Source organism: Phyllobates terribilis, unplaced genomic scaffold, assembly GCF_046119375.1.
Source record: "Phyllobates terribilis strain yellow unplaced genomic scaffold, ASM4611937v1 Scaffold_2__4_contigs__length_985480577, whole genome shotgun sequence".
NCBI classification, from domain to species: Eukaryota; Metazoa; Chordata; class Amphibia; order Anura; family Dendrobatidae; genus Phyllobates; species Phyllobates terribilis.
The window spans coordinates 703,898,664-703,922,554 of record NW_027362762.1 but is presented as its reverse complement, the minus strand read 5'-3'; the positions used below and the strand labels follow the sequence as shown (position 1 = coordinate 703,922,554).

General features: G+C 42.9%; 1 protein-coding gene across 5 annotated transcripts in view; it reads right to left on the bottom strand.

Moving 5' to 3' along the window:
* The window catches only part of TRIM33 (tripartite motif containing 33), a 163,795-nt gene extending 140,257 nt beyond the window's left edge, over positions 1-23,538 (bottom strand). For 3 of the 5 annotated variants that reach the window (XM_073667145.1, XM_073667144.1, XM_073667142.1), the window contains exon 1: positions 22,896-23,537. In XM_073667145.1, the coding sequence (XP_073523246.1) occupies positions 22,896-23,313 (418 nt within the window). In that variant the 5' untranslated portion in view covers positions 23,314-23,537. Of the gene's footprint in view, positions 1-22,895 lie in introns of all 5 variants that reach the window. The other 2 variants (XM_073667143.1, XM_073667141.1) reach the window with 1 other exon arrangement.
* Positions 23,539-23,891: the final 353 nt, after the last annotated feature.

Genomic DNA, 23,891 nt, shown 5'->3' with positions numbered 1-23,891 from the left:
TGTGTGAGAGATATATATATATATATATATATATATATATATATATATATATATATATATATATATATATATATATATATATATATATATATATATATATATATATATAATCTATGTGTATGTATGTGTATACACACACATATACACACAGTACAGACCAAAAGTTTGGACACACCTCATTTAAAGATTTTTCTGTATTTTCATGACTTTGAAAATTGTACATTCACACTGAAGGCATCAAAACTATGAATTAACACATGTGGAATTATATACTTAACAAAAAAGTGTGAAACAACTGAAAATATGTCTTATATTCTAGGTTCTTCAAAGTAGCCACCTTTTGCTTTGATGACTGCTTTGCACACTCTTGGCATTCTCTTGATGAGCTTCAAGAGGTAGTCACCGGAAATGGTCTTCCAACAATCTTGAAGGAGTTCCCAGAGATGCTTAGCACTTGTTGGCCCTTTTGCCTTCACTCTGCGGTCCAGCTCACCCCAAACCATCTCGATTGGGTTCAGGTCTGGTGACTGTGGAGGCCAAGTCATCTGGCATAGCACCCCATCACTCTCCTTCTTGGTCAAATAGCCCTTACACAGCCTGGAGGTGTGTTTGGGGTCATTGTCCTTTTTAAAAATAAATGATTGCCCAGCTAAACGCAAACCGCATGGAATAGCATGCCACTGCAAGATGCTGTGGTAGCCATGCTGGTTCAGTATGCCTTCAATTTTGAATAAATCCCCAACAGTGTCACCAGCAAAGCACCCCCACACCATCACACCTCCTCCCCCATGCTTCACGGTGGGAACCAGGCATATAGAGTCCATCCATTCACCTTTTCTGCGTCGCACAAAGACACGGTGGTTGGAACCAAAGATCTCAAATTTGGACTCATCAAACCAAAGCACAGATTTCCACTGGTCTAATGTCCATTCCTTGTGTTCTTTAGCCCAAACAAGTCTCTTCTGCTTGTTGCCTGTCCTTAGCAGTGGTTTCCTAGCAGCTATTTTACCATGAAGGCCTGCTGCACAAAGTCTCCTCTTACCAGTTGTTGTAGAGATGTGTCTGGTGCTAGAACTCTGTGACATTGACCTGGTCTCTAGTCTGAGCTGCTGTTAACCTGCGATTTCTGAGGCTGGTGACTCGGATAAACTTATCCTCAGAAGCAGAGGTCTTGGTCTTCTTTTCCTGGGGCGGTCCTCATGTGAGCCAGTTTCTTTGTAGCGCTTGATGGTTTTTGCAACTGCACTTGGGGACACTTTCAAAGTTTGCCCAATTTTTCGGACTAACTGACCTTCATTTCTTAAAGTAATGATGGCCACTCGATTCTTCTTTACTTAGAATTTGTATTATGGCAAGAAAAAAGCAGCTAACAGTCTATTCAGTAGGACTATCAGCTGTGTATCCACCAGACTTCTGCACAACACAACTGATGGTCCCAACCCCATTTATAAGGCAAGAAATCCCACTTATTAAACCTGACAGGGCACACCTGTGAAGTGAAAAACATTTCAGGTGACTACCTCTTGAAGCTCATCAAGAGAATTCCAAGAGTGTGCAAAGCAGTCATCAAAGCAAAAGGTGGCTACTTTGAAGAACTTAGAATATAAGACATATTTTCAGTTGTTTCACACTTTTTTGTTAAGTATATAATTCCACATGTTATTTCATAGTTTTGATGCCTTCAGTGTAAATGTACAATTTTCAAAGTCATGAAAATACAGAAAAATCTTTAAATGAGAAGGTGTGTCCAAACTTTTGGTCTGTACTGTATATAAAAAAATGCAAAACTGTTGTTCTATTAAAGTGTGATTACTTCTGTCTGGCTGCTGTGATGTCATTTTCCTGGTGATTTTAGTTAACCGGCAGCAAATGGCTGTTAGCTATAAGGACGAAAATAGAATTAGACTTACCGGTAATTCGGTTTCTAATAACCACCACGACAGCACCAAAGGAGGATGTCACCCCACCCTAATAGGGACAGGAAACACAAAGAGGTTAAATAGCCCCTCCCTCATCCTCCCTCCAGTTTTTTTTTTTTTTTTTATAAAGGACCACACAAGTATGGATGCTTCAAATTATATTTATTCAAATTAAATGATTGGCTAACCAAGCCTGGGAGGGAATTAACAGTGCTGTCGTGGTTGTTATTAGAAACCGAATTACCAGTAAGTCTAATTCTATTTTCTCCAATAACCCCACGACAGCACCAAAAGGAGGAGTACCAAAGACTCATGTTTAGGGAGGGACAATGGCCTGAAGCACTTTCCACCCAAAGGCCAAGTCTTTAATGGACATTAAGTTTAGTTTGTAATGCTTGGTGAAGGTATGGACCGAAGACCATGTAGCTGCTCTGCATATCTGCTCGAGGAAAGCGCTAGCCTTTTCTGCCCAGGAGACGGACATGGCTCTTGTACAGTGTGCTTTCAGTTTCTCTGGTGGTGAGAGATTTTGGATCTGATATGATTCCACAATTACTTTCTTGATCCAAGTAGCGATGGTAACCTTTGAGACCTTTTTCCCTCTGTTCTGACCAAATGGCTGAATAAAGAGGTTCTGATCTTTTCTCCAGGCCTCTGTCCTCTGGAGGTAGTGAAGAACAACCCGTCTTACATCCAAAGTATGGTATTCTTCTTCTCTTATTTTTTGCGTCTTGACAGAAGGAAGGCAGAATTATCTCCTGAGACCTATGAAAGTCTGAGACTACCTTTGGTAAGAAAGATGGGTCCAATTGTAGAATAATCCTATCATCCAGGATTCTCAGATAAGGGTCATTCACTGAGAAGGCTTGGATTTCTCCTACTCTAGCAGTGGTAATTGCTATTAGAAATATTGTTTTCCAAGCTAATTTATCCAGCTCTATTGAGGCCAAAGGTTCAAATGGTGGTAGTGTCAGACCTTTAAGGACAATATTAAGAGCCCAGGAGGGAAAGTGGTTAATTATTCTGGGACGCAGACGAGTAGCTGCTGTCATGAACCTTTTTACCCATCGATGTTCGGCAAGGCTCTGGTCGAAGTAGATACTCAGTGCCGCAATCTGAACTTTGAGGGTGCTGGGTCTAAGACCCTTCTCCAGCCCTTCTTGTAGAAAATCCAAGATCTGGGTCATGTCAGGATGCCGAAGATCTGGTACGTTTGGTTTATACCATGCTAGGAAGGTCTTCCATATCTTGCTGTATATGGAGCTTGTGATTTGCTTCCTACTTTTTTGTAGGGTATGAATTACTCGGTCTGAGAGCCCTCTAGCCTTCAGGATTGTGAATTCAGAAGCCAGGCTGCTAGATGGAGGTTCTCTGGGTCTGGATGGAGTATTGGACCCTGATGGAGAAGGTTCCTGATTGCTGGTAGAATGAGGGGTCCCTCTATGCTTAAATTGTTTAGTGCACAGAACCAACTTCTTTTGGGCCAAAGCGGGGCTATCAAGATTACCTTGACCTCCTCGGTCCTTACTTTCTGTAAGGTTCTGGGTAGCAATGGAATTGGGGGAAAGGCGTAAGCCAGATGGAAACGCCATGGGTGAGCGAATGCATCTATCCCCAGGCATGCGTCGTCTGGATCTAGGGAGAAGTATTTTTCTGCATTGGTGTTCTGGCGTCTTGCAAAGAGGTCCACCTCCGGACGACCCCATCGTTTGGTCAGCATGTGGAAAATGTCTGAGTCCAGCTCCCATTCTCCCGGATGGATATTCCTTCTGCTCAAAGTCGGCTTGGGTGTTGTCTGAGCCTTTTATGTGCAACCCTGATAAGGAACGAAGATGTCCTTCTGCCCAGAAGAATATTCTTGCCGAGATACTCTTTAGATTCTCGCACCTTGTGCTCCCTTGATGAGATAGATGAGCTACGGTAGTCATGTTGTCTGAGTAGACTTTTAAGTGTTTGCCCGTAATGATTGGAGCCGATATCTTGAGTGCTTCCTCCACTGCCTTTAATTCGCAGAAGTTGGAGAATTTCTTGCTGGTTTCTTTTGTCCAGACCCCTTGGAAGGGGGTTTGAGCAACAACGGCTCCCCATCCTGTTTTGCTGGCATCTACCGTGACTGTTACCAGAGGGAACTGAGACCATGGAACCCCTATTCTTAGGTTCCTTGGGTTGAGCCACCATGATAGGGATGTTTTCACATAATGAGGGATCATGATCTTCCTGCCTAGTGAGTTTGGGGATCCGTCCCACTGTGCAAGAATGTGAGTCTGCAAAACTCTGGTGTGAGCCTGAGCCCAGGCTACAGATTGAATACAGGCTGTCATGGAGCCAAGGGTTGACATGGCAGACCTTAGGGACACTCTGTTCAGGGTCTTTAGATTCAATATCTTGGATCTCAAGAGTATCTGTTTGTCCTTTGGTAGAAAGGAGGTTTGTCTGGCGGAATCTAGTAGAACCCCCAGGAACGTTTTTTCTGTGGCAGGGACCAGGTCTGACTTTTGATGATTTATCAACCACCCTAGGGTGGTCAGGATCTGGATTGTTCTTTGCAGACCTTTCTGGAGTGATTCTACCGAGGGACTTACTAGTAAGAAGTCGTCGAGGTAGGGAATGATGTAGATTTTCTCTTTCCTGATTGAAGCCACTACTTCTGACATAATTTTGGTGAATATTCTTGGTGCTGAAGATATCCCGAATGGAAATACGTTGAATTGGAAGTGTAACGTCTGATCCTCTTGAACCACTGCAAACCTTAGAAATTTTCGATATGTTGGATGTATAGGGACGTGATAGTATGCGTCCTGTAAGTCTATGGTTGCCATCACATACACCTGCCCTATTAAGGGAACTGCTGATTTGATGAATTCCATCTTGAATCTTCGGTAGACAATGCACTGGTTTAAGGGTTTCAGATTTATTATTCTGTATGTGCCGTTTGGTTTCTTTATCATAAACAGGCGTGAATAGTGGCCTGTGTATCTTTCTGTTTTTGGAACTGGTGAAATAGCCCCCAAGGATAGTAGGTCTTTTAGGCCGGACATCAGAACGGTTTTTAATCTTGGAGAGGTTAGATGAGTTATACTTACTTTTTTGGGAGGATATGAAGAGAATTCGATCTTTACCCCTTCTTTAATTACATTTAAGATACATTGACTGGAGCAGATCTTTTGCCATTGGGGAAGGTATTTCATGATTCGTCCCCCCACCGCACTGGCGTCACCGCTTCTGTTGTCGTTGTCCTTTTGGGGAAAAAATATTCCTATCTTTACCCCCTTTGGGGTAGCTCCATCGACCGGACTTGCCCTTTCCCCTGTATTGGGGATTCTGTTCCCGAGGGGGGCGAAAGGGGGTCTTCTTATAGTGTCTGGGTTCAGGCAAGGATTTCTTTGTCAGCCGCCTTTTCCAGGAGGTCATCAAGGGCCTGGCCAAACATATATTCTCCCTTGAAGGGAATAGAACAAAGTTTTATTTTAGAGGCCACATCACCGCTCCACGATTTCAGCCATAGTGCTCGCCTTGTGGAGTTTGATAGGGCTGCTGCCCTGGCGGTTACCCTCACGGATTCTGCTGAAGCATCCGCCAGGAAGTCGGTGGCTTTCTGCAGTAAAGGTAGGGAAGCTTGTATCTCCTTCTCTGGATGTACCCATAGCCAGGTGTTCAAGCTGGTTGAGCCATCTTGGACATGGACCGTACAACACATGTGGAGACTACATTTGTGTTCATAAGGACTGCTGATGTTTCCCAGGATTTCTTGAGAAGGGCTGTCCATCTTACGGTCCAGAGGATCTTTTAGTTGGGAGGAATCTTCGAATGGCAATACTGTTTTTTTAGCTACTCTTGCCACTTGAATGTCGACCTTAGGTATCTCGGTCCAACATTTTGCGGTTTCTTCATCCACGGGAAACCTATTTTTCATTTCCGCTGGTGTATTCAGCCGTCTTTCAGTGTTTTCCCATTCGTCCAGGATTAGATCCTGAATGTTTTTATGTATCGGGAACACCATCCTTTTCTTTGAACGGAGACCACCGAACATCTCTTCCTAGACGGATCTAGTGGGCTTCTCTTCTTCCACTTCCATCGTTCTTCTTACTGCTGAGGGGAGGTCTTCCATAAATTCCATTGAAAAATAATATTTTTTATTTTCCGGACCCTCCTCTGCTGAACTAAGTTCACCGTCCTCTATAGGGTCTTCTGGAAGGAATGTCTCGTCCTGGGAGTCCGAGTCTCCTCTTTCTTCCAGGGAAATTTTCCTCTTTTTTGCCTTTGGAGGCGAATCAGAAGTGGGTCGGGAAAAGGAGGCCAATGAAGACTGAATCTCCTGCCGGACTATCCCTTTGATTTCGTCCATAAGGCACGGCTGCTCTTCCCTCAATCTTTTCTGTGCATTTCTGGCATAAATATTTTTTTGCTGGAAGAAGACAGTTTTTTTGAACATATAGCACACTTCTGGCTAGATTTATTTCCTGGTGCAGGATCCTTGTCCCCCTAAAAAAGAGGGAGAAGGGTAATTAAATATTAATTCTAACCTGCACCTAGGAAAGGACCCCCAGTGCCAGACTTACTGGGACTGGAATCGCGCTGGGCTCCGCAGACATGGCAAAGATAGACTTCTGACATCCAATGTAGCAAACAAATGGATTAGGTCCTACCTTAGCTGTCTTCAGTCCAGGGCTGTTATATAGGCGACTGGACTCAGCGCTCCTCCCCTTCCCTGGGAGGGGGGTGATGTAGCTCCTCCCCCTGGGTCCAATTTGGAGAAGCAGGAACACCTGCGATCATCTGCGGGGTTATTCATTTATTCCCTCTTTTCCTCTCCGGAAGTGACGTCAGGGACCCATTTCCGGAAGGGACGTTTCCCGGCGGTCTGTGTCACTTCCGGGATTCCACACGTGGCGCTCCGCTACGGAGACTGCCGGAGGCCGCTTAGAGGGGGGAGAGGAGCAGGGCTGGAGAGCTCGAGGAGGCCTCCAGCCCGACAACCACCGGACCTTACCCGCAGGCGCGGACACGGTGGGGACAGGAGTCCCGAGTCCCAGAGGAGACGGGAGCAGCATCAGGGTAGGGGGAGAAAACTGCCCGGTCCCAGCTACCCAGCTTAAACAGGTATGTCAGGTGTCTGCCGCCGGCACAGAGCACCCCGGATGACCTCTTCATCCCAATAGGGACAGGAAAAACACTGGAGGGAGGATGAGGGAGGGGCTATTTAACCTCTTTGTGGTTCCTGTCCCTATTAGGGTGGGATGACATCCTCCTTTGGTGCTGTCGTGGGGTTATTGTAGAAAAATGCGTTTGACGTTGTTTTATCCCTTTAGGAGTTAGTTTTCAACATTTGTTAGGCCAAATGTTTTTCATATCTTGTCATGGGTACTCGAATTTTGCATAAGATTTTGTGTGTGTGTTTTTAGGTTAAAACATGGCAAAGACAAAGCCAAATTTATCACCAGATGTCAGAAGCTTTTATTATTTTGAGAGTGAAGTCAGGCAAAAGCAAAAAACGAAGTAGCTATGGAATTCAACTGTTCAAGAGTCATGTATATTAAATAAAGAAAAAGAAGGTTATGGTACAGCTTACAAACCTAGAAGTGGACTACCACAGAAAACTTCCTCCAGAGTTGATCACATTAATAAAAATTCAGTATCTGATGTCCATAGAAGTGCTATACAGCTTTCGCACAAAATGAATGAAGAAAATTGGGTCAAAGTGAGTCGCCAAACTGTGGTGCGATGGCTAAGAGCAGTAGGGCTGAATGTATGAGATCCAGTGAAGAAGCCTTTCATCTCTGCAAAGAACCAGAAGGTCCGACTTGAGTTTTCCAAAGAACACAGCCAATGGAAAGAGGCAGATAGGTCTAAGGTGTTGTGAACGGATGAATCCAAGTTTAATCTGTTTGGTAGTGATGACAATCACTATATATACTGCCCAATTGGAAAAAGTAATGATGTAAGGTACCAAACACCTACAGTGAAACATGGTGGTGGCAATGTCATGGTTTGGGGCTGCATTTCTGCATCTGCCATTGGCCCTCTGCATAGAATTGATGGAAGTATGAATGCTACCATGTACAAGGATATTCTGGAGAATGAAATGTTGCCACATGGTAAAACCAGAGTATGCAGAGGATGGAAATTCCAGCAAAACAATGATCCTAAGCACACATCTAATTTAGTTAAAATTTGGTTATCAAAGATAAATGTTAGCCTGTTGCAATGGCCAAGCCAATCACCTGATTTAAACCCTATAGAGCACCTTTGGGATGAGTTAGGGTGACGAGTTTAAGCCTGTACCCATAGCAATAAAGATGAATTGTTTGCAGATTTGCAAATGGAATGGAGCAAGATTCCTCAAGATGTCTTGAATACCCTAGTAGCTTCAATGCCCCGTCGGTGTGGTGCAGTAATTAAAGCAAGAGGTTATGCTACTAAATACTTAATTATAGCATTATAAACAATGAATTACTCTCTATGTTGTGATCAATAAATAGTATATGCAAAACATTTGGCAGTCAGTTTTCTTTAATTAAATGACCAAACCTATATTCAAAAGCATTTTGGTTAAAATTAAGGTCCTGCATGACGACTACTTCATGCACTTTCAATTCATCACCAGGAAAATGGCATCACAACAACCAGACAAGTAATCAGATGCATTATGGCATGAAATGTTACAATTTGTACATGGCTTTAAATCTTACTTTATAAAAAGCACACAGGGAATCTGTCAGCAGGATAAACCCTCTTAAGTCACCTGTATGGTCTCTTAAAGGAGTTGTCCACTACTAGGACAACCCCTTCTCAATCTGAATGCTCGCCCACATTAAAATAAAAACACCTATACTCAACTCCCATGTTGTTGAAGTGGTGTCGGCACTCGCGTTTCCGGAGTGCACACAAGGTTGTCACATTATGCGAGACCTGTACCCAATCAGCACCTGCTTCGCTGTCCCGCACATCCATGCGGATGTGAAGCGTTTTTCACATGCATTTCCACATGCGGGTTGTCAAGCGCTTTCCAAATGATTTTAGCATCACTTGGAAAGTGCTTAACAACTTGGTCACACTATATAAATCCATGCAAACGGAATGGATTTATATAGTGTGACCTTAAAGAATGGTAAAAAAATAAATAAATCTATACTTACCTTCCGATGGCCCCCGGTGTCTTGATTCGCTCCGTCCTGGCTTGCCGGCAGCTCGCGGTACACTACACTGAAGGACCTGCCGTCACATGACTGACGTCAGCACAGGTCCTTCAGTCCACCGCAATCTGCCAGCAAGCGAAGACAAGGAGATCGGGGGTCATCAGAAGGTAAATATCATATTTATTTTTTTATTTCATTCTTTTTTTTACAGGTTCTATGGTACCCGGGTCCGGAGGAGAGTCTCCTGTCCTCTAGACCCGGGTACCATCTGCACATTGAAACGCATGTAATCCGCATGTACAGATCCAGTGATGCGGATTCCATGCGTTCCAATGCAAGTCAATGGCGGCGAAAACGCAGCGCTTCCGCAAAATAATTGGTAGTGCTGCGTTTTTTTCCCGCAATGATAATCCGCAGCGGAAATTTCCGCAGCATGTGCACAGCACATGCAGATTATCATTGGAGAACATGGCAGGCCTTCTACCAAGCGTTTTTTAAGCGTTTCTGCCGCTGCGGAAATGCTTAAAAAACGCATCGTGGGCACACAGCCTAACATTTACTATGTCTGAAACCAAACAAACCCCATTAAATTAAGGTTTGCTGCTGCTCTGCTTTCATGTGAATAAGTGAAAAGTGTCTTCAGCGGGAACACTCCTTCACATTGTGAAATCAGTAGAATGAAAAGGTTTTTGTTTTTTTCCCATAAGCAGCCACTCCCACCCGAGGGTTGTGTCTGGTACTGTTCAAGCTTTACTCACAGGCAGGTTGTACCAGTTGCATTAAACAAGGGCATACTAGTATGGGCGTGAGACTGGGTCACGTTTGTTTGCAAGATGGTATAAAAGAAAATGCAAACAAAAGATAAGGAAGATTCAGCATCAAGCAGCAAGTTTTTTTTCCTAAGCCTTTGCATGACTTGTCAGGTGTATATAAAGCTCCTCTATCTAGTGAGGCTCCTCTTCAGTAGGACCTATTTTATCACATTCACCAGTTGTTTGAAACACACAGTTCTGCCCAATAGGTTACATACATTAAGTTGAAATGCTATGATGGATCTCATTTTAATATATTCCCACCTTGCAGTAAACATTCATCATATTGTGCAGATATTGCTGCAAATTCAACTGCAGAAACGCAGCAGATATATCCCGCACACTTCACTTTTTGTACTGCAGGTTGTCTCTGCAGCATGCAGATGAGATTTCACGAAATTTCATTAGCAAGTAATATGCAAATTTTCCATCAAGGAGCTTTGGAGAGAGTCTCTGAGAAATGCTGAAAATTCAGGGATGGTGAAGCTGGAGCTGCACTAACACCATCAGCACCAGTGTCAGATATTTCATACAGCTCACAACCTTCTGCAACGGCAAAAGTCAGAGATACCTCTGAGGCTGTGTGCCCACTATGCGTTTAAGCGTTTCCGCAGCAGCAGTTACGCTGCAGAAACGCTTAAAAAACGCTTGATAGAAGGTCTGCCATGTTCCCCAATGATAATCCGCATGTGCTGTGCTCATGCTGCGGAAAAATCCGATGCGGATTATCATTGCGGAAAAATCCACAGCACTACCAGTTATTTTGTGGAATTGCGGCGTTTTCGCCGTCATTGACTTGCATTGAATCGCATAATATCCGCATCACTTACATGTGCCCCAACGATTCAATGTGCGGATGGTACCCGGGTCTGGAGAAGAGAAGACTGTCATCCAGACCCAGGTACCATAGTACCTGTAAAAAAAGAATTTCAAATAAAAAAAATACATCATACTCACCTTCTGATGGCCCCCGGTCTCCATAGCGATGCGTCCTGGCTTCCCGGCAGCTCACGATGGTCACATGCCGACATCGGCGGTCGCGTAACCTGTCACATGACTAAATTATGTCATGGAAGGTCCTTTTAGACCACAGTGAGCCGCCCAACACACCGGACGCACCGGAGGAGATAGGGGGGGCCATCAGAAGGTGAGTATAATGTTTAATTTTACCATACTTTTACTACAACTTGGTCACACTATATAAATCCATGCTGTTTGCATGGATTTATATTGTGTGACCAAGTTGTCAAGCACTTTCCAAGTGATGCTAAAATCATTTGGAAAGCGCTTGACAACCCGCATGTGGAAATGCATGTGAAAAACGCTTCACATCCGCATGTCCCTGGCAGGAAAAACGCATGTACAATCCGCATGTACAATCCGCATGCGTTTTTTCTGCAAGGGAGATGCAGAAATGCTCAGGAAAAAAAAGAAAAAAAAAAAAAAAATCGGAGCATTTCTGCATCGTGGGCACATAGCCCGATACTGGCAGTTGAACATCTTTAATGCCAGTGTCAATAGAAACACTTTAAATGGTTAAACTGAGCAATTAGGGGGGCTCTCTGACTTAACTATATATGTGAATGAGTCCTTAAGTATTTGGCATCACTATTTACAATTAAGGCTGCGCTAACACATCCCTGTGTCACGTCCGAGTGCTGGCCAAGTTTCTTAAATCAGATAGCCTCACACACCGTAAAATTTATATATTAAAAACATCCTTTAAAATCATGGATCCAAAAGTTATGAGGGCAAGTCAAAAAAAGTCTACATTTTAGCAGTAGAATATATTTTAAAATAATACAGAGAAATAATACAGGCAGTTCTTGGGTGAAGAACAAGATAGATTCATCTCTGACCTCCTCACTATAGACCAGGATGGGCAGCCAGCAGCGGGGCGCCCAAAGAGGTATTCGGTTTTATTTAACATCTTACGTTTGTAACTACAAGTCTTATGTTACTCAGCAGTAATTGCATATATGGAGTAAAATGTGGAATTTTCTGTATGGAGCTGCAGACTTTATTTAAAGAAAAAAAAGAAACATATTGGCTCATCTTTTAAAGAACTAGACTAAAATACAAGTTTGTGGGGTTTCTGGAGGGAGAAGTGGGATAATAGTTATGTCAGATCCCCTTTAAAAAGAAGGTGTCAAAAATGATTCCCTAATTAAAAAACAAAAGTATTAAAGTGTTTTCAATTTATTTTTTTTTAACCCCTTCACGATCTCTGATGTATCCATATGTCATGGTTGGATAAGGGCGCCTGACCTTTGACGTATGGGTACGTCATTGCAATCGTGGGCGGCACAGGAGCTGCGCCCATGTGATGGGACCGCTAGATAAATTACTTGAGGGTGTAATTTCCAAAATGGGGCAACTTGTGGGGTAGTTTTCACTGTTTAGGCATATCAGGGGCTCTACAAACTCAACATGGCATTCACCATTTCAGCCAATTTTGTGCTCCAAAAGCTGAACGCTGCTCCATCCCTTGCAAGCCCTGCAATGCGCCCAAAACTAGTTTTCTACCACATATGGGGTATGGCGTACTCAAGAGAAATGTAACAAATTATACGGTCCATTTTCTCCGGTTACCCTTGTAATAATGCAAAATCTGTAACTACAGTAATATTTTTGTGGGAAAAAGTAAACTTTAATTTTTTCCTTCCATATTGCTTTAATTCTGCTGAAGCCCCTAAAGAGTTAAGCTTCTTGAATGTGGTTTTTAAGCACTTTGAGGGGTGTAGCTTTTAACATGAAGTCACTTTTGGATATTTTCAGTCATACAGGCCCCTCAAAGTCACTTCAAATGTGATGTGGTCCCTAAAAAATGGTTTTGTAAGCTTTATTGGAAAAATGAGAAATTGCTGATCAAGTTCTAACTTCCCAACAAAAAAAACTGTTTAAAAAATGATGCAGATGTGAAATAGACATGTGGGAAATGATATTTATTAATTATTGTGTGGTTGTAACTATGGTTTAAGGGCATAAAAATTCAGAAGTGAAAAATGCAAACTTTTCTGATTTTTTGTGAAATTTTCAATATGTTCATAAACACAAATATTGACCAAAGTTTACCACTAACATGAAGTACAATAAGTCATGAAAAAAAATCTCAGAATCACTGGGATATGTTTAAGTTTTCTAGAGTCATTATCTCAAAGTGACACTGGTCAGAATTGAAAAAATTGGCCTGGTCAGGAAGGTGAAAACAGGCTGCGGGGTGAAAGGGTTAAAAAACTGAATGGTATAAACAATGAAAAAAAAATATTAAAGTTTTTGATATTTTGAACGTTTAAACACTAGGGGGAGCAGCGGCTGACATTTGTCATGAAAAAGTAGTGTATTGCTAGCTCACATTAAGACTGATGTAAATGTGGGCAAGACCTTCATGTGGCTGATGTCACATCTGCTTTGGGATATTTGCAAAAGGATAAGGAAGAATGAAGTTTAGGATCACAGTGCAGAGACTTTTTGTTGGTGACTAATGCTGATATATAGATACACGCATCAGTGGACTATCATGCAGGTTAGGCCAGGGCCCCCCACTATCAGTATTTTTTCTCAGGAGTGGGTGATAGAAACAAATGCACCAATTCTGCATTTATTATACCTTTTCTCTGATTGTTCACCTGGTTTTGGCTCCCACTCCTGAGAAAAAATACTGACCCAATATTGACCAAATACTAATAGTGGGGACGTGGCCTTAGGATTAGATACGTAGCTCAGCAGACTGCATCACACATTATCAGATTAGATAAATGGCTCAGAGGAAAAATTACTGTGATCACAGCTGAGCTGCCATATCATTACAGCAGTAATGAGCACAGGTCCAGACACCAGCACTAAGGCGGAGTTTTCATTCAGTGACGTATACTCACCGCTGGATGAAGTTACCACTGCAGACCTGGTCCTTGGACCTGGTGAGTGCACACCAGTAACTACAGTGATATGAGCAACGTCATTGGAGCAGCCACAATGACATGACAGCTCCGCTCAGATCAGTCATTTCAGTTAACAGATGGAAACTGTAGCCAGCACATATACTGGGTTTCAATGAGATGGTGTCGGCTCAACAAACAGCCTGTGAACTGGGCATGACCTGTTCACACGTGATACAGCTACAGTATGGGAGACTCTGCAGTCGGCATCTGACCCCATGTCCTGAGGCTGCCATATTTGTAGTGTGTAAAGTGTCCTACACTAACACATTCCCTTTAACAAACTCTCAGTGAAGATCACCTATTAGAAGACTCTTCCAATCAAAGAAAGGGATACCAAAAATAAACTAATCTAGAATATTCCCTTTCTTCAGGGTCCCCAAGATCACAGAAAACACACTCCCAACTGCATCCAAATTCTCACATCTAGAAAGATGTGTTCATGCAACATTATGTATATTCAAAAAAAAAATTCAATGCAAATGGAGTCCAAATGTAAGGCAGCCATGAGGTAGCGAAAGTGTGTCATAAAAATAAATAAAAAGCTTAAAATTCTTATCAGGTTGCACAGAATTATGCCTAGCCACCATTTTGAGAAATTTGGCACAACTGCCATCATTTTTCACTTTCCTATAAATCCACTGACATTATTAAATAAATATACCTCACCCATCATCCCCATCCCTTCAGTTCAAGAGATTTACAAGTATGTAAAATATATTAGAAAAAAAAAATAATGCCAACTGTGACGACACAGCTTCTAATCTTAATTAGCCAGACGTCTAGATTTGTTAGGCCAAGAGAGATACACTATTGTGTTTGTGTTGACTTTTGATTGTGTGTTTCGTTGGTGGGTCAAGGAGGACAGACTAGCATTTGTATAACTGTGAATGTTCAATTCTATTGGTCTGTGAACAATGATATGTTTGCTATTATGCTAATTGCATATTGTACTAGGCCAGCTAGTTGTTGATTTACAAGAGCAGGGGGGATACCAACTATGCAAATTGATTAAATGCTCAAATAATGAGACCTGAGTCCTGCACCTTTCACCCTGACCTGTGACTAATGACCTTAGCCACATATATATATATATAAATATAAAAAAAGGGTTTTCTATCCTGCTGCAAAAAGAATGAGAGAGACTTCAGGACAGTAGTTTGGTAGCCTGGCTCCATCCAGAGAGACACAGATTTGGATTCTACAGGATTCCAGCCTAAGGGTACATGGCCCTGACTGGAAGGATACAGCTCTGCTCCACTGACCAGCGGAGAACCCATGGATACATTTGGGGAAACAGGATGGGACAGTGAAGTCACCTGGCCCCACGGAAATGTTTGCGGCTGCCAGGTGGGACCTTCCAGTCGCTTGGAACACATGGAGATGTTCGGAGAAGCCAGATTGGAACCAGCTTGTCATCTGGCCCAATGGAAACTCGGAGTACTCAGGGTGGGACCATCGAGTCTCCTGGCTTGCACCTCGATGGACTGTCAGCTTCCTAAGCTTGCCGCAACCTCTTCTGTGGGGGCCACTGGTTGAGGTAGTTGGCCCTGGAAGTCCCAAAGTCGCAGCTGATTTTTTTCCCGGCGGGCCAGCGGAAGGGTAAGACTCTGTAATTTTGCACCAACTTGGGTATTTGCTGGGACTGGTCTATATGTTTGTCTGTTTGGTGGTTCAATAAAATATTGCCACACTGTTTTACCCTCACCCTGTGTTGTCTGAGTAGTATTATGCTCAAGGAAGACCCAGAGTCTTCACACCAACCATATGTAGTGATTAGAAGTTCAGCGTCATATTCTTGAAAGCTGCGCCAGTTCGCAAAGTCTTCTCCTCTGACCACCCTGCTGCTCCTGTCCATATGACATGTCCATTTGCAACCTATATCTAAAAACTGTGCATGCACTAGATTCCTAGAAGCCCAGAACTAAATAGAAGTATTTAATCAAAATTTTGTCTGTACCCTCTCAATTCCTGGAAGATCAGTGAATGTGATACAACAGAGGTTTCTGATGAAAGTTTCAGGTCACACAACCCTACAATGGCCATTTTCTACAAGGGAAGACTATGCCAACAAGTCAGAGTGGTTTGTCAGAATGATAACAGAACTTCTAATGACTGTTTATTGGTAAGCTGACTATTCCCATCTCCATTGCACATGCAAATATTATATACAAAGTGATAGCCCCTTTGTAAGTGACAGACTTCCGGATGGCTGGTAGGCCAGTAGCATCTAACTACTTGTTGATAGCTTTAAGTACTAGATTTTATCTTCTTAGGCTGCATAAATACAGATAAAAGCAAACCTGTCAGTCCATTCATGTTGCCCAAACCACAGCAGCATAACTCAAAGCTGGACTTCAAAGCTGCAGCCAGATATGTTTTTCTTTAAAATGCTCCAGTGCTTCAGAGAAAACAGTTTGGCCGGCTTCTTCCCACACTGCTCAAGGTGATAGATAGGGAAAAACCCATCAATTAGAGCTGGAGGAGGAGAAGCCAGCCAGAAAAGGCAATGGACCTCTGGCTGTAGTCCTCAGACTATTTGTTCTCTGAATTACAGGCACCTAATTCATAGACTGGAGCATTTCTGTTATACAAAGCACTGGCATTTTTGATGAATTCGACAGATCGGTGTGGCCATGCCCCATCAAGGCTCCACCTATTTCAAAAGAGCCAGTTTTCTGGCATAAAAGCTTTACCGATTCAGCCCCAAAATGTTAGTGTGCGCCAAGACAAATTATACCCACAAACCAGGGTTGTGGAGTCGGTAAGCCAAACCACCGACTCAGACTCCTCAATTTCCCTGACAACCAACTCTACAGACCCACCTCACTACTGAGCATGTACATGAAGTGCAGCACAGATTCATCTCAACTAAAAGCAGAGACCCTTAGATCAGGAATAGAATAGACTATAGGACAATTTCATACCTTTCCCAAATTCTTATGAAAACATTTACAGCACATCCTGCATTGTACTAATGAACCCAATTTATTACATATTTTAAGAGTCAGGACCGACAAGACTCCACAGCCCTGCCACAAACACATTACTATATTGGAAGAGCATGACAATGATTGGTGCCAAACCTTCATTATCTAATGTTTTCATTAATTCGTTAAGAGTCCAATTATCAGTTCTACCAGTGCAGTGGAGTTGGTAAGCCAAACCTCTGACTCAATTTCCCTGACTCAAGACTCCACAGCACTGCCTCACTACTGAGCATGTACATAAAGTGCAGCAAAGATTCATCAACTAATAGCCTAGATCATTAGATCAGGAATAGAATATTTCATAAATATTTCCCAAATTCCTATGAAAAAGAAGGGCCCAATTCAGTAGGCTGGGTATTTTGTGCACTACTTTTAATGATGGGCATGCTGGATTAAGAGGCGCATGTAACAACTGGCAGGTGCCTCCGCCACAAATGTTACCCCAGTTGGAGACTGAAGTAACTTTTTGGTATAAGTTTCACCACAACTTTTGTTGTTGTTGCAACGCCCTAGATCATCCTAGTTTGGCATAGCTAGCCAAAACTGTAGAGAAAATGCCAGAAGTCACCCACTTTTTCAGCAACTTCGTATTGCAGAAAATTGTGCAACATCTGAAGGAGTTTTCTGCTACTTAGTAGCCCTGCTGCTCTGACCGCTTCTACGCCCTAGAGCTAAAGTAACTTTTTCCATCAATCACAGCAGTGGCAAGATGTTTCAGCTGCAAGCTGAATACAGCGCTCTTCCAGTTTGAGAAGGGGACTCAATGTCTATTTCAGAAGCTAAGCAGGCCCCCGTTACTGATGTATAGACAAGAGAAGGTGATAGCTTGATCATTGTAATGTACCCTCTGGTGCAATTTGATTCCCAAGAGCAGATCCGGTGTATGTAATTCGGACTGATGACCTGGAGGCTTTACTCTTTCCCATGTTCTCTTTAAGTAGGTAAAATCCTTTCATTATTCCTCTCCCCTCCGCAGTCTGCCAACATCTCTTGATTTTCCCTATTCTACTTTTCCATGATTCTATCCCTTTGTTGTGCTCAGATATCACTTCTTAGTTTCTGTCCATTTCTTGTTAAAGGGAATATGTCACCTGTCTGAGAGCAGCATAATGTCGAGACAGAGACCCTGATCCCAGCAGTGGGTCATTTACTAGGATGCCTGCTGTTTTACCAGCAGGAGATTTTCACTAGAGGACCAGTAAACTTGCTGCCATACAGTCCGCCATATTCCTGAACTCTGTACAGCCCTGCCCCCACCACTGATTGGCAGCTTTCGGTATACAGTGTGTATAGGTAACAAACTGTCAATAAAGTGATGTGGGCGGGGTTATACAGGGCTCAGCATTCAGATTTCTGGTAGATCTGCAGCAGATAAAACGGGGATTTTAGCAAAACAGCAGCAAGTAGCCCAGTAATATTCTGCTCTCAGATGTGATAAAAGGAATCTGTCACCAGGTTTTTGCTAAGTAGACTCATGATGGAACAATATGGATGCACATTTGATCAGGTACAATAATATCAAAAAGATATCATATTACACAATTTTACTTTAACATGCATTGTGCCTTTGCAAAAAAAAAAAAAAATGCAAAAATTAACATCCCATTAATATCAATTATGAAAACAGAATATGCTTTTGAGGATTTTTTTTTTTACTTTTAGTATCTGCTTTTGAATAGACCAAAAAAAAAAAACCACATAGGACAGATGGCAAGTGGGTTGAATAACCAGAAGACCTCATGTAGACAAAGCCATGTGTATGGATCTTGTACTGTGGCACATAGAAAACCCCCAGTTGTTTATCATGAGGCCATAGGCACTGTGCGCCTGTACAAACTATAGTCATTGCATAGCAGCTGCTAGGACAACAGCCAAGTTACACAGCATGTAATGAGAAATGCCCCAATTTTTTTTCCTTAGGCCTTGTTTCTAGATACATTGCCATCCATCATTTCTGTCTGACGCCAGAATTGACCCCATAGATCTCTACTGGATGATTCCAAGGCACATTAGTGATCACGCTAAATTGGTTCTAGAGCTGTAAAACAATTGCAGGCTGCACTTTGATCCTGCTATAGAAGGCAGAACATTGCATGAAATGTACAACTTCATTAGTGGTGTCCAGGCTGCAGCACCAATTAGCAGAAGAAAACTTTGAAGAAATTCACTCTAGTAAAGCATCTAAGGTACACATACCTCTGGCCTGTGGGCCAGACCTGTCCCTTGCCGCCATATGGAGGACTATGTGGGGCCCATTATACTGTGTGGAGGGCTGTATGGGGATCACAGCTGGAGAATCATACCATACGTGTGGAGAGTACTGAGGAGGAATTCATTGTGGGGGTATCGTAATGTGTTTGGGGGCACTTTAGTTGGCATTATAGTTTATTTGGGCAATGAAAAGGCAATCTAGGGGCTTCAATAGGAGGAAAATTACTCTGTAAGGGCTGCAAAGTTGTAAGATATGCTCCTCTGTGACCCCATCGAATATTAAGGTTTTTTTTTTTTTTTTTAAATATCATGGTTGGTCCGCAACTTTGTCCAAATTTTTAACTTTGTCCATCTGTGTATTTGAGTTTGACATCGCTGCTCTAAGGTCATATTTCCACATAGCCTGGACACAGCATTTTTTTTTTTTTTTTTTTTATCTGCGGATTCTTAGTGCAGAATATATGCTATGTTTAGCATTTCAAGCAAAGTCCATGTGATTGCATGAAAAGTTATGCAAACTGGGAGTTTAAAGACCCTATTAAATAGTGCATTTCTGGGGCATTTTTCCTCCCATAGATGTTTATGGGGAGTGTGGAGAAACAAAAAGTGTAATATAGATAGATAGTTTTAAATACGGTACTGGAGTAATTCTGCACTAAACAAATAAAGAGGAGTGGGTGAAAATGAGGAAGTGGAGCTCCTGTTTCTATTATACTTTTCCTCTGATTGTTCCACTCCTTTAAGAGAACATCCCTTAAAGAGAAAGTGTCGTCAGAAAACCACAATGTTTCAATCACGCTTTCATGTTAAATGTAGTAAAAAAAATGGCAGTGTTTGTCTCGTATCACAATCTGTATTAAAAAAAAAAAAAAAAAAAACTTAAATCTAGCAATTTTCACACTGTCCACAGACATTTTTAGCCTTTAACTTCGCCCCCCCCCTCCCCCAGGAAACAAAATGTACATAGCCACAATGAACAGACACCAACCCCCTATTATCCATTGAAGCATCTAATGATCGTGTACAAAGGTCACAATAAAAGGGGGAGGAGCGGGGTCAGTGGTGATATCACCAGTTGTGATTGAGGAGTCCTGTCTTATCAGCTGTTTATAGAGATGTTACTGAAAAGGCACAGTTCCCAAGAGGAGCTTGTAAGAGTTTTCATTATAATAATAGTTTGACGTTGCAGATTTTCTGCATTATTTCCAAACCTATTAAGTAAAATTCAGTTACTTGGTTCGTTCATTGCGTTTTTTGTTTTTTTTTTTACACGCGGTTTTACAGCGTTTTAGGCGCTACTGTTTTTTTGTTTCTTGTTGGAATGTCATGTTTTAAATAAAGCTGCTGTCTTTGATACTTCCTATCAAAAAGAAAGACTAAAAAGAAAGCCCCAGCGGCCAGTAGGAAAATAACTACATGATTTTTATTTTGTCAATAAAGATCAAGATATGAGAATTAAGAAAATAAAATAAAAATCACATTACCAAAGATACCGTACATACAACACAAAACCTAATTAAACATGGTCATTTTTTGATGACAGTAAAATACAGTTTAATGGAGCCATAAAGGTTTTGCATGAGAAGATATGACACTCATAGTACATTCATGATAGTAAGTTTCTTAGAACCACTAATTGCATAAATTCTCAATGATGACTGTTTTTTGAGTAAGATAAGAAAACTTTAGTGATGAGCGAGTGTGCTTGTCTAACCTTTTAAACGAGTACGCTCGGGTGCTCGCCGAGTATTTGCAGCATGCTTGCCATCCACGTTTGATCCACCGTGGCAGAATGTGTCGCAGCTGCCTGACAAACAGGCAATCCCTGCATGTGTCGCAGCTGCCTGACAAACAGGCAATCCCTGCATGTGTCGCAGCTGCCTGACAAACAGGCAATCCCTGCATGTGTCGCAGCTGCCTGACAAACAGCACACTCGCTCATCACTAGAAAACTTTTATTCACACCACATTTATGGATAATATCTAAGGAATACCTCCGGTTAGCAAATATTATCAGTCAGTAATATACCTTTTTTTGTAGCATGGCAGGTCAACAGGTGGATAATATCTGCCTGAAAAGGCCTAATTGCAAAGACTACTGAAGAGCACAACAAAATATTACTTATACGGTGATGGTGGTCGGCGGCACACGTATGAGCCGCCACAAGAGAACCATGTGCACAAAATACTGCATGAACAACGACATATGCCATTTGCAAAACTATTATTGCATCAGTCACAAAACTTTAAAAGGGATGACCACCTTTGCTTTGATTTTTTATTTTACTTAGATGTATGTATTTGGGGCTAAAAATCATTTTTTGCAATTCAGATGAATTAAAAATGTTGTCCCATTTGTCCTCCACAGGCTGTTTCTTTCCCTGCTCATTCAACTTTGATGTGGTCTGTGGTTATAAATCAGCTGAGAGAGGAGCTCAGGTTATTTAAAAAAAAAAAAAAAAACACCACAGATAAGAGTTATACAACTTTCCCATCAGACCATCATAGTGGGCTGACTGATGGATTCTCAGTTAACTCATTCTGCACCCAGCAAAAGACAGGCCAGGTTCAGTATTGAACATCAGTATTTGTAAGCCAAACAAGAAGTGGTGACATTTCTATTAGGCTGCGTGCCCATTATGCGTTTTTAAAGCTTTTTTGCTGCGGAATTTCCACAGCGTAAACACTTGGTAATCCGTGCCCCATGATCCTCAATGAAAATCTGCATGTTCTGTGCCCATGCTGCGGAATTCGAAAAATCCGCAGCATGTCAATCATTTGTGCGTTTCTGCATGCGGATTTGAGGTCCCAATGCATTTGAAAACCGCACGTCAAATTCGCATGTAAAAATGCTGCAAAAAAGCGTGTAAAATCCGCAAGCATTTTTACTACCAAAAACATGCAGAAATTTTCTGCTTCATTTCTGCATCGTGGGCACATAGCCTTATACTTTTCCTCTGATTATTGCACTCCTGATTTTGGCTTATATATACTGAGGAAAAATACTGACCAAATACTGAACGTGACCTAATACAGAGGCTATAAGCGGCAAATGGTGCAAAATTTTGAATGAAACCCAATTGCCAAATAACAAAAATTTCAATGGTGGAGAAAAACGATGCGGCATAGGAGTGCAAGTGAAGCCGGGTGACATCTGTGGTATAAGACATCTTTATCAAAGTAATAATCCACTTGTAAGACAGAGCTGCTGTTTTTTAATGCGGGGGGCAGCGCTGGGATGAATAACCTAAGTTACATCTAATGCAAAGTTAAAAAAAAAAAAAATTAAGAAAGGTTTTATTTAGGCTTCATTAAAAATATAGCAAATTAAAAAAAAAAAAATAAGAATTTGGGAATTTTTGCTGGATCCGAAACCTGTTGGTTATGACTTCTCTACCTACGCTTGAAGGCTGAAAAGCCTAATCCATGCGCGGTGAGATCACTTGCAGACCCACATGGAGCCGTATACTCGCCAGGGCACAGACCTCACACACCAGCGCCACGGCTGTGTACAACAGGACATCAAACAAGCAGGAGATCTTGTTTTCTTCACTGAAATTCTTGGCCACGAGTTTACACTAAAACTAAACACTGTTTTGCAACTAATAGAGATTACTCATCTAGTGTTGTGATCCCACAAGCCATAACATAAGACCAGAGCCACCTACAGGGTGACACCATGTGCCCCTGCTCCCTACACAACTCCTCAAACTTCAATCTAAATGCAAATCAGCAGTGATGAGTTGTGGCATAGCTGAGGACTCGGCACAGTGGCAGCGGCCATGTCCTGCCCCCATAGGAGCAGTGAGCACAGCTGGAGGGCTCGGATCATGCCCTGCCTCCATGGTGTCTGACAGCAGCCCCAGCACATGCCGCCCCCCGCTCTCACCTTGCTGGATGTCCCCGTTGATGCCCCCCGGCATCGCCACACTCAGCTGCCTCTCGGGCTCCGGCAGGCAGCGGCGGCAGAACGAGTGCAGGCAGGGCAGCAGCTTGGGCTCCGTGTCCCGGCTCTGTAAGTTCTGTTTGCACACGGCACATGTATCCAGCAGGTTCATCACCACAGACGACGTGGACGACGAGGCAGGAGTGGAGGAAGAGGCCGCTGTGGAGGAGGGGGCCGGACTCTCCTCTGCCGGGGCAGCCATTGGCACAGTGGAGGCCGCAGCCTTCTCCCCGTTCTCTGCCTCTTCCATGGCCTGGGCCTCAGTCCCCGCGGCGCTCCCGTCCTGTCCGCTGCCATTGTTGTTGTTGCTGCTCACTGAAGCTTCCGTCTCTCCGCCACCGCCTCCTTTGTTGTCCGCCATGTTTTTCCTCTTTGAACCCCTGAACTGACCGCTTCGCGACGCCACCAGCGCACGTACAGTACGCCGCTGCAATGAAGGCCACCCTCTCTCCCTCCCTCTGCTCTAACGGCCACGGCGAGGTGACGTCAGTGGCGACGTGCGGGATACTGTAGATAGCGCATGCGTGGTGTGCATCTCCAGGAAGGAAGAGAGGATGGAGTTTGCGCCGGAATTAGAGAGCTACGCATGCGCACTAGTAGACGTGTGGCGGGCTGCGCGGGGGCTCCTCATTTTCACGCTCTGCGGGTCTGTCGTGCGTACATCGGCTGCGCTCACGTGATCCTGAAGCATACGCGCGTGTACTTATGATGCGCACTCTGCGGCCTTCAGGGGGCGTGACTTATATTGTACCAGCTGACATAGAGGAGGTTGCGCTCTTCTTCATGCTGATGCGTTAACCCCTCCGGGACCGGACAGTTTTAGTTTTTGTGCTTTCATTTTTTCCTTCCTTTGTAACCATTAAAACGTTTATATTTTTCTACAGATATGGCCTAGAATTTTTTTTATTATTTGCAGCACAGGTAGTAATTTTCATTTTA